Raw genomic sequence first — 11827 nt, 5'->3', positions numbered from 1 at the left:
AAAATAATAAAAAGAAAGAGCAATGAAGAAGGGTAGATTAGATGAGAGGTAGAGAGTAAACGAAATATCAATTGTATTTAAATCTCAGTGTGGCAGAAGATCTATTTATTTGGAATATTAAATGGATCTCTCCTACATTGTTATGGAGATGACTTTCTGGGTGAAAGGTAAAACTATCTGAAAATTACCAGAGATTTAATAATGTTAGGAAATTGCATGAGACCGACCATTAATCTCAACTACTTGAGGCCAAGCACAAAACATTTCCAAGAGAGCTTTTTTTCCCCTCTTTTAAATTGGGATAAGGAAACCAAGAAAAGGCATAAAAACTTAATTAAGTTTAATTTCTCCATCTTTTTTTAGCACGAACCTAATCAAAACAAGGGTGGTTTTTCTTCTGAACATTATCCTAGTTTTGATTTACCCAATGTCAGAGAAAATAGATAAATTCCAAAGGACTTTGTGCCCATGAAAGTGCTTGAATTAGAAGATGCTGGAAGTTTCCAAAACACTGCTTTATTTTGCTGCAGCAAGGCAGCATATTCCATAGGGTTTGGGCAGAATAGTCCTTTCCAATCTGCATTAAATCTTTATGAGCAACAAAGGAAGTATTTCTATTGAGAGGAAAGAAAATCTTTGTCAGTCAGGAATCTTAAAAGCTCGTAATGTAAAATAAATGGAAAAGTACAGCACGCTCTTCCTTACCCTTCCCAGAGAAATCCAAAAAGTATCAGAAGTTTATATGAATAATGCAACTGTAGAGCTACATTACGTAAAATAAAGATATGTAAGGGCTGTAAGCTGTCATACATTGTGTCCCCCTGCATCTGAGCTGAAGTCACTGACAGATACTTATCCCTAATTTTTTATTACAGTGTCTTTGAACTTCACAAATCTCTAAAACGTTTCTTACTATGGTAAAAGACACGATGCTGACCTACATCAGCCAAAAAAAAATACCGTGAAAATTCCTTTGATTTTATGTACCAGAAAATGACCTGGAAGCCAAAAGAAATTCTACATTTTCATCTGAATTTCAGAAACAGCAGCAGAAATCGACTACGTGCTGCAATGACGGTGGGAAACACAGTGAGACACAAGTAGCCAACCAGAGGTAACATGGGCGTGAAAAACAGTGATGAGAACGACTTTGGGGAGCAAAGGTGGTAATAACCCAGCAAAACAGAGATGGACGATTGACTGCTGCTGAGCTAATTCCCTGACTTCCCATAGAGGAGAGAAATGGGCGTTTCCATGATGATGTTCATCTCCTCTTCGGTGCAGAATGGGGAAGAGGAACTGCACCCCCAAAAAATGCCCCTTGTCCCCACGGACCAGAAAAGGGACCCAGAAGGAGCAGGGCAGATTGGGGGGGTGCTCTGCATGGCAAGCACCCAAAGCTAGGTGAGAAGAAGCCTTGACCCTTCATGCCCAAAGCTGAAGAGCGTGCCACCTATAGATGTAATCCACATCATCATCAGAGAATCCAAATCATCTTAATTGCCGGTTAGAGACAAGAGGGCTGAGCTGTGTCTTGCAATGTGCTTGGCTCTGCAAGATTTCATCCGACGTGTGTTTTCCTTGCAGAACCTCTGCAAAGCTCCTTAGAGAAATGTCCTCCTGCACGTCAGCCTGTTTCCTTACTCCCTCTTCATCCTTGCAGGTGTTTTGACCAGCTCCACCATGGAGAGCTGCAGCAGCAATGTTTCCACTAAAGTCTTTTTCTTGGTGGGGTTTCCAGCTCTCCAGGATTTCCAGACCTCTTTCTTTGTTGTGTTCTTGCTATCCTACCTTCTGATCCTGGCCAGTAATGCCGTTATCATCACCGTGGTTGTGCTCGACCATACGCTCCACAAACCCATGTACTTCTTCCTGATTAACCTCTCCGTGTTAGACGTTCTCTTCACAACCACCACCATCCCCAAAATGCTGGCGATGTTCCTGGCCAATGCTAAAACCATCTCGTTTCGGGGCTGTTTTCTGCAGATGTACAGTTTTCACATGTTGACGGTAACTGAGGCGCTTCTCCTGGTCGTCATGGCTTACGACCGCTACGAAGCCATCTGCAACCCCCTCCGTTACCTGGCCAAGATGACAAGAAGAGTGAACATCCAGCTGGCAGCCAGCGCCTGGATCACTGCGCTGCTAATACCCATGCCCGTCATCTCTCAGACCTCTCAACTAGCTTACAGGGACACAACCAGGGTTCACCACTGCTTTTGTGACCACCTGGCAGTGGTCCAAGCTGCCTGCTCGGGCTTCAGTGCCGATTTCCAGATGTTCTTGGGGTTTTCCATAGCTATGACAGTGTCGGTTGTCCCTCTGTTGCTCATCACCCTCTCGTACGTCCACATCATCCTCTCCATACTGAAGATCAGTTCCAAAGAAGGGCGCATGAAAGCCTTTTCAACATGTATTTCCCATCTGCTTGTGGTGGGCACTTACTACTCCTCCATCGCTGTGGCGTACATGTCCTACCAAGCAGACATCCCTGTTGAAGTCCATGTCATGAGCAACATTGTCTTCTCTATTTTGACTCCCTTGTTAAACCCAATCATTTACACTTTACGGAATAAGGAAGTAAAATCTGCTGTTAAAAAGTCTATTTTTCAGAAAATCTTTCCCTTTTCTAAAAGATGTTATTTATTTGGGTAAAATTCACAGCAGTGCGGAAGCCTCATGCTGTTGATTATGTCAGTCCTCTGGTTAATTAAGACATCATCGCCTTTGGAATTCTGTTTGGTTCCCCTGAACTGTGGTATATCCTATGTTAATGTATTTCAGTCTATTCCTGTGAAGTTTTTAGTAGACTTGCTGTAATATTTATAATTTTCTAGTTTGGTTTCTATCCTTCAGTGACTAAGTCACTCATGTGCTAAATAAAGCTGTGCATGAACTAAATAAAGCTGAAAATGCACTAAATAAAGCTGAACTGGAGTGGTACCACATTTCTTTACACTTTCCCCTCCACATTGCACCGTGGAGGATGCATTATTTTAATTCCTCCATTTAAGAGTTTCAGGGGTGGTAGCAGTTATTTTCCTTACAAATGGCAGTGGTGACCCTGGACTGTTACTCCTGAGTGGGGAAACTACAAAATCACTTTACAGGATTGCAGAGCTGCAGGAAACATTAAAGATAAATTAAAACTGCAGCAGGTACAGCTTGATGAAATGGTGTCTGTGTGCAAGACAGTACCATCAACCACCTCTTCTGTTCAACAGCCTGATTCACAGATTCCTGCACTAGGGAAGCCAATGTGAAACAACAGTCAGTTAAACACCATGAACCTCCAATTTTAGGCAGAGATGCTATCAAGCAGTGGAAAATGTGGATGTTTGCCTAGAGCTTATTTAATTCACTTTTTCCTCCAGGACAGGCAGATAGTCCAGTGCAAATGAACATCTCTGACCTTCTGAGACACGCTTGGTTTTCTCTAAGATTAGCATACAGAAATATGTTTTTCCTCTGGCTTCTGTTTAACAGAACCTTTCAAAGCTCATTAGAGGTGTTGAGGTCTGTGACAGAGACTTGGGGGAAGGCTTGGGCTATCCCTCACTCATTCTTCCATTAACATTTTTAATGCTGATTCAACACATATTCAACCCATGTAAGACTAGAAGGGTCTCCATTTCCAGTGTACTAACATCTTTACCCTCTCATGACCAACCTTCAATGCTCTTGGCCACTTCTGAGCAGAGGACCTCCAGCCAAGGGGGCTGGAGAGGAGACAACTCTGCCAGGTGGACAAGGACATGACACAGCCACTCTCCTGCACTGTCCACAGCAAAAATGTACACATAGATTGGGGAATTAATTGAAAGAGAGTTAAGAACAGTTCCTCCAAACCTAGTGGTTGATTTTGGTGGAAGACGTGGGGGTTTTAAAATGTTTTTTAAACACTTAGTGTTTCCCACTACATTGAGGACCTAATATGCAAAGCATCTTTTCTATCATGAGCATGTGAGCAGGAGCTGTGAGCTTGTAAGAGTCACTGAAGGCACAGGTATGGCATCATCTTGGTTGCCTAAGAGTGGCCACCACACTCAGGCATTGGCTCTTGCTCCAAATGAGGAGGCACCATGGACTCCAGACAGGGAAGAAGAGATGTCCACGTGTTTGTTAGCACATGAAAACTCAGCACGGATCCCCTGTTCCCAAGAGAGAAGAGCTGCACACATGTTAAGAAAAAGGTTTCCACCCAGGATCTTGCAGATGCACCAACGAGCACACCAAGTTCAACTGCTTGAATAGTTTTCATGGGATCAGGAGGTCACTAAAGAGGTTTGGGGACTTCCAGGAGTAGACTGTGTTAAGAGAGTGAGTGCCATGGATCATTAATTTTCCCTTGGTCCCAGCTTTTGAAGACTGTGGCCTTTTGGTCTAGGAGAGCTGACATCTCCTTACAGCACGAAGTTCCATCATTTCTCATTTGACCAGAGTGGCGTTTTCAGTTGAAATCCCCTCCTAAGAAGGCGTCTAGCAGTGAAGAACTGTTCATAATGACCAGTAAAATGTTCTCTGTTTATTACTCTCGCTGTTAAAAGCTTAAGCCTTATTTCCACTTTGATGTTATTCATTTCCCACCATAAGATCTTGTTTCATCTTTTGTCTAACACCAGATCCCTGTTGACCATGTAAATTCATGTACGAGATAATCAAACTCTTCCTTATGAAACAAGTGCCCAGAGGCTCCCACTGTAATAAACATTTTCCAGCCTTTTAACCATTCTCATTTTTCTCCCAACCTCTTTATGTTTTAACATTCTTCTTGAAGGATAATCATAAAAGCTCGATATAATAATCCTGTATTGGCAGCACCATCATCAAACAGAGATTATCACTACCTAATGCTTCCAGCATTCCCCTCCTGATATATATAGGACGGTTTTACTCCTCTTAACAAGTCATTTTGCAGAGACAAGTGTTCCCGAGGAAAACAAAAGCCCAAGATTTTTGAATTTTAGCCACTTTTTTGATTGCATGGATTTTTCCAAGTGCCCCAAGCATGGAGAGCAGCCAGCACATTGAGCAGGGAGCCGTGCAGAGCCCAGCATCATGGAGATGCTTGGCCATCTCCCAACCCATCAAGGCTTGCATGCTTTCTTCAGCCACAGATTGGAATCTCCTCCCAAAGCCCTGGGACAGGGCACTGGAAAGAGATTACAAAATTCGTTGCAATCCAGAAGAAGAGGGAGCATGGTCTATGAGGAAATGGGGAGCGCTGTGCTCTCCCTTTGGTTAATCATTAGGAAAAGAAAAATTAAGCCGTGGAGAGAGGACACATTTGGGTTTCCCCCAGCGCCAGTGGGCAGGATGTTACCAGCTGCCATAAAAAACCCATGGTGGTCTTGGGTGATGGCTCATAACCATGAACCACAGAGGGAAATCAGCCTTGGAGCCACAGGGGTGAGACGCTGAGACCCACCAGCAGCACCGCTCCTCCCCTTCCAACGCCCGTGGGCAAGCTGGGGTGAAAAAGCCCAAAAATGAACAAAAAAAGGAAATGAACAAAAAAAGAAAATGAACATCACCAAACATCACCTGTCACTTCTTAGAAGTTTGCTTCATTCTGAGGGAATAAACCTCCTCCAAGCTGCAGGTGTCCCTTCTGCGTCCTTCACAGGAGCTGCACCCAAGAAGCATCATTTCCAGCACATCCACGTTTATCTCTGGAAATTATTAATATAAAACCATTACTTGGAGTTCTGTCCCCACCTTGCACATTGCAGTATTGCTGGGATGTAGCCTCAGGGAGGAGGGGACCTTCCTAGGACCTCCCGAGAAGAAGTGGAGCCTGCACGAAGAGCCCTAGTGCAGCACCTCATTGCCAGCATGGCTATATAAAAGAAGAAAATCCACCGAAAGCATTTTACCCAGTTTTCAAATGGAGTTTTCTCATTTTACAATGTGAGCTGGCTGTTTGCTCTGAGGAACTGGATTTTTTTTACCTGATGATGTTGGCTGCTCACGAGGGAAGAGAAGACCTCAGCTGGCTCTTAACATCTGCGTTCGAGGGCAAGGTTAGAGCAGGCAGGGGAGAGGGGCTTGCAACCGGCATTCAGAATAACATTACAGAATATAGCTACCAAGATAGGATGCTAAATCCTTCTCCACTTCCCTCATTCATCACATCTGACAATATAATAATTTTGCCTAACAGCTAGAAACCATTTCCAGCTAATATTATTTGTTATCTACAGCAATAGCATTATACTAATATCCAGAGGGTCCTGCAGCTGCCTTTTACAAGACATTGCATTCACATAATGCGTTTTCTGCTCCAAATCTTCATCTCAGTTTTATATGAAACAAAAAATAAGTAAGAATTACATTGAGCAGAAGAACCTGCAGACTCTGAGCACCCATTTTCCAGATGTAGCTGGCTATTTCTGAGCCATGAGATGCAGTCTGTGAATATGAAACCCTAGATCCTTCCCATACCTGATTTGTATATCAGCCAGAACAATACTGCATAATATTCTACATCCAAGCAGTAAATTTTCTCACCTAATACTCATTATTGCTTTTAAATTCCCCCTCACCAGCCCCTCCACATCCCAGCAGCTCAGACCACTCTTCGTTTTCAACAGAAATCTTGCAGGAGAACGAGGTTTTAAACTTTTTCTCATCTCAAAATTAAAGAAAATCAGAGGATAAATCAAATTATGTCCGGTTTTGCATCCATATTAAAATACATGCACCTCAAGGAGCTTATCATTCATCCAACTGTCTCCCCCTGCACCACAAGAGCCCTCTCCCCTTTGACTTGCTGCTGCTTCTTCGCCCAAGATGCCCTTCCCAAATGGGTTATGAGCTTATATGTTGTGCAAATTATGTACACATGGATGTGAAGCAAAGGCCAGATTGTTTCAAGTGCCATTATAATAACAGCTTAACAGTATATGAGTTTATGTAATCTATTTTGCAATCAGAGCTCTTCTACATAAAGTTCTTGTAAAAGCAGATATTCTTTTTCCATGGTTCCTTTATGCTCACCATCGAACACAAGAACTTCAAAATATGCTTTCATTGGGTTTTGGTTTGTTTGGTTTGGTTTTATGTGGTGTGAAGTGAAAGCTTGCCTCACTTACCACGGTGCTCCACGGAGAAGGCACCCAAGGGTACCCTCACATACCCCCTTCCCCACCAAAAAAAAGCACAATGCTCACCAGAATCACTCAAAAGACTCCAAAGAAACTCCCGAGTGCCGCAGGCAACACCCCGTCCCCCCACAGCTGATGCCCCCCCGCTTCTCACCCCTCAGGGCCAAGCTCTCCAGCTGAGCTCCTCCATAGCCAACAAGGGGGAAAAAAAAAAAGATATTTTCAGGGCTAAGTCATCTGGACTCTTGTACGTCTCCGTGCAGGATGGTCTGCCCCTGGAAATATTTGCAGGCACCAGGGTGAGTGGGCTGGACACTTCTTTTCTCCTTAAAGCAGATCATTTCTGGTCAGCTCACAAGGGATCTTGCTGCAGCATCACAGCAGGGAAGTAAAAAGCCATGAGGTTTCCAGGGCTGTTTATAGATTTAAGAGCCAGGAAAAACTGGGTTGGAAATGTCATAACATCTGTGGTAGAGTGATCCACTTTTTTTTTTTTTTTTTTTCATTTGTTTTTTTCAAGAGAACAAAAGTGAAACTGCAGGTTGAGAAGTGGGTGCCCCTGCAGACAGACCCCCCACTCACACACCTTCTCCACTGGGACACATCATGGAGAAGTCCCAGAATCTGGAGGCTGAACTCATCGTTTTCTTGGTGGTTTAACATTGTTTTTCACTTGCACCAACAGTGCAGCACTTGATGACATGGATATCTGTTTTTTTGCATGGATTTTTCTGCTTTTAACTGTGCCCCTTCACTCCTGGAGTGTGAATATGACATTTGTTGTGTATTTATCCTGGAGTGTGAACATGACATTTGTTGTGTATTTATCATACTGGGAGAGTCTGAAAATAGCCAGGACAGTGTGGGGAAGGCTTTTTTTGTACACAGAAGAATAAAAGCCTTACGGCCCAAACCCCAGGGAGCCCGGGGAGAAACTGGGAAGACACTCCCAGGTCACACTTTACTGTAGCTTCCCTGCTCAGTGGCCTTTTTCACCATTTCTTCCTTGGAAACCTGCACAGCTGCAAACCCTGGCAGGATCCGGGCGATGAAACCCTTGGTCTTCCCTGCAAACCTCTGCTGTGAGCTGGCTCCTTCCCCACATCTTCAGTGGGTGACCTGCCCTTCCAGAGCAGGGGTGTAGCTGTGTCTGAGATGATTCCTCTTTCACCCGACCAGGCAAGGAGGGATCAAGAGGGATCCTCCTCCCCGCTTCTGCTGCTGAAAGCCTTCTCCTTGGTCCCTCTGCACCAGGCTGGTGGGAGCAGGGGAGACACCATGCCCTGGAAGATGCTTTTCCCATGGGAGGCTTGGTCCTTGCTCTGGGGGTTTGCTGAGCCCTGCACACACCGAGGGAAGGGAGGAGGAGAGATGTGCCATGTCTCACCACGCACCAAATCCTCCAGCTCTTGCTACTGGAAAGGACGGCGCTTGGGGAGGTCATTGCCAGGATCCTGTTTGGCCCCACGCATCTTTCTATGAGTCCTCGAGACAAGAAGAAGTAGCAGCATCCTTCTGCCCTTGCAGCAAAGGTCAACAGTGTCTTGGGCTGCATTAGGAGAAGCATTGCCAGAAGGTCGAGGGAGGTGATCTTTGTCCTCTGCTCAGCACTGGTGAGGCCACAGCTGGAGTTCTGGGTCCAGTGCTGGGCTCCCCAGTACAAGAGAGACATGAAGCTACTGGGGAGAGTCCAGAGAAGGGCCACGAAGCTGCTGAAGGGCCTGGAGCATCTCTGCTATGAGGAAAGGCTGAGAGAGCTAGGACTGCTCAGCCTAGAGATGAGATGGCTCAGGAGGATCCTCCCAATGTGCATCAACACCCGCAAGGAGGATGCCAAAAGACAGAGCCAGGCTCTTCCCAGTGGCGCCCAGAGCCAGGACCAGAGGCCATGGGCACACACTGGGACACAGGAGGGTCCCTCTGAACATCAGGAAACATTTTTCACTGTGAGGGTGACCAAGCCCTGGCACAGGTTGCCCAGGGAGGTGGTGGAGAGACCCTTAGACATATTCAAGAGTAATCTTGGCATGATCATAGGCAAGTGGCTCTAGATGGCCCTGCCTGAGCAGGGGGTTGGACCAAATGACCTCCAGAAATCCCTTCCCACCTCAACCAGCCTGTGAGTGTGTGATTCTGTAGCTGCTGGGGGAGATACCTGGTGTGTCTGCAATCCCACTGCACTCCTGTATCCATGCCCGGGAATTCCTGCTCTACAAAACTATGTGAATCCTAATTCCTTGGGGGGGGGGGGGGGGAGGTTGAGCTTTGTGATCAAGAATTGGTCTTGCATTGTCTTTGTGCTACTTTGTGCGCTTCTCAGCCCTTGGCGTTGCTGTCTGTCAGAGTCATTTCATCCATTTGCCACCAGGAAGCTTTTGGTCTTCCCAACATGTGTGCACAGACACATGGAAGTAGGGTTTTCTGGTCAAATCTGAATCCAGTAAGTCCTCATGGTACTTTGTGCTTGGGTGTATTTAAAATATGTCAGTGGTGTCGTTCCTCTGCTTGATAGATGCGCTCATGCTGATTTGGTGCTGCAATCTGCTTTATGAATTAAAATGCAATATTCCCTTTAGTCATAGGCTGGAGAGGTGGAAATGCAAGGACACTATCTGATAAAGCATGTTTCTTATTCATAGTACCATTTATGGTTTTAAGAGTAGCTGCCCAATTTATATGTAGATTATACTCGCTAACATCTATCAACTTCATTGCTAAGGAAGGAGGATGAAGGTGAATTTAAAACAAAACCCAGGGAAAGCACGGAAGCCCTTGCAACACAAATCTTTGGATTTTTGGACTGTGGGTCATTCAAACAAACTGGAAATTGCTGCTTTGGCTCCTCCTCCAGAGCAGGAAAGGTCCACGTCGCATGCACCAGTCTGCTGCTGGTTTGAATGGGAATCTACAGCTGCCCGTAGCCAAGAGGGTGTCGAGCAACTGAGACTGGGCACCCAGTTTTCCCATCCTCTCGTGCCCCCCTCCTTCTTCCCAGCCCTCTCTGGCCCTTTGGGCTATTTTCTACCTTTAAGAGGTTAAGAAAAGCTCAGAGATGAGCAGCCCCTTGTGCAAGGTTTTATCTTGTAGGGAAGTTGGGGGGTTTCTGCCCCCACCTGGGAACCTCAGCGTGAGCTCAGTGCCTTGGGGCAAAGACATTTTCTTAAAGCTGCATTATTATTGTACCAAATTTATCACCCTTTATCTGGTGGATGAGATCTGACTTAATTCATGCCTCCTGGCTACCCTCACCAGTGTGTTCTCATCCTGGGAAATCACTGCTGCTGCAGCTTCTCACATCAGCCATTTCCTTTGATTCTTCCCCTGACACCTCTGTTTTCCTTAATTTAAACTGTTATGTTTTACAACTTAGCCAGCATTTCTATTTCAAAGACCTACAGAAGCCTGTCAACACTATTCCATCCCCTCCAGCAAGCTCTGTACATGGTTCCTCCTCCTTTATGCCATTATGTCATTACTTTCTGTCTCTTACCTTCCCAAAAAAATAAATAAAATAATTAAAAAAAAAAAAAAAAAACAAACAAAGCTACTGTGGGTTAAAAGAAATTGTCTCCTGTAAATGACTACCTGGTTAATAGAGATGATGTTCACAAGAGTAGAAAATAAAGGGGAGGCAGCCAGGAACTGGTTTGAGTCCCATCTAGTTTGTCATGCTGTTGCAAGAGAGAGAAAAAGATGAAGCAGGGAAGTGGCAAACTTCCCTGTGATACAAATTAGGAAAGGAGGTAAATGTGATTTGGGAAGAGCTGCAGAAAAACGCCACAATCCTGAATCACTGGGTGATGGAGCAGTCACGTGTTGGCGTCGATGAAGGCAGCGTAACGCAGGTGGAGAAAGATAAACCAATAACATGCACTGATGAGTTGGAAATTAAGTGTTACCACTTGGGAAAGGGCATGAAGACACCCATGGTGGGTCTCTGAAAACAGCAACTCAGCACCATCACCTGCCTCCGAAATGGAGCAGAATAATCATGAGCACTCGGAAGCAAAAGGAGCGAAAACAAAAGCTTCATTATCCCACCCCGTGACGTGTATCGAGAGGAGAGGAGAGGAGAGGAGAGGAGAGGAGAGGAGAGGAGAGGAGAGGAGAGGAGAGGAGAGGAGAGGAGAGGAGAGGAGAGGAGAGGAGAGGAGAGGAGAGGAGAGGAGAGGAGAGGAGAGGAGAGGAGAGGAGAGGAGAGGAGAGGAGAGGAGAGGAGAGGAGAGGAGAGGAGAGGAGAGGAGAGGAGAGGAGAGGAGAGGAGAGGAGAGGAGAGGAGAGGAGAGGAGAGGAGAGGAGAGGAGAGGAGAGGAGAGGAGAGGAGAGGAGAGGAGAGGAGAGGAGAGGAGAGGAGAGGAGAGGAGAGGAGAGGAGAGGAGAGGAGAGGAGAGGAGAGAGAATGGGTGGCAGTTGGAGGAGGGATGGTGGCAGTTGGAAGTGGGACTGGTGTGCTGGGAGGTGGTGGAACAGGCCCAGGTGACAGTTGGGATGGGATGGGAATGGCATGGGGATGGGAGGGGGAAGGTGGGATGGCAGTTGGAGAAGGGGTGGGGTGGAATGGGATGGGATGGCATCGGATGGGTGGCAGTTGGAGAAGGGAAGGAACAGGAGGGAAAGAGAGAGAAGGGGAGGGGAGGAAGAGCAGGCAGAGGGGGTTGGGTTGGTGGGAGGCAGCAGATGGAGCCCGGGTGGCAGTTGGAAGACAGCAGGACAGGGCTGGA

General features: G+C 46.0%; 1 protein-coding gene across 1 annotated transcript; it reads left to right on the top strand.

Annotated features, from left to right (window-relative positions):
- Nucleotides 1-1683: 1683 nt before the first annotated feature.
- LOC104367211 (olfactory receptor 2AT4) lies at nucleotides 1684-2655 on the top strand. The gene has a single exon (XM_009974295.3). It carries the CDS (start codon nucleotides 1684-1686, stop codon nucleotides 2653-2655), a length of 972 nt encoding a protein of 323 aa, XP_009972597.3.
- The last annotated feature ends 9172 nt before the right edge of the window (nucleotides 2656-11827 follow it).

Source organism: Tyto alba, unplaced genomic scaffold, assembly GCF_018691265.1.
Source record: "Tyto alba isolate M040663 unplaced genomic scaffold, T.alba_DEE_v4.0 Super-Scaffold_2, whole genome shotgun sequence".
NCBI lineage: Eukaryota > Metazoa > Chordata > Aves > Strigiformes > Tytonidae > Tyto > Tyto alba.
This window is presented reverse-complemented; position numbering and strand designations above follow the sequence as displayed.

Coding starts and splice junctions, on each gene's coding strand:
- LOC104367211 (XM_009974295.3), top strand. CDS start 1,684: ATGGAGAGCTGCAGCAGCAATGTTTCCACTAAAGTCTTTTTCTTGGTG.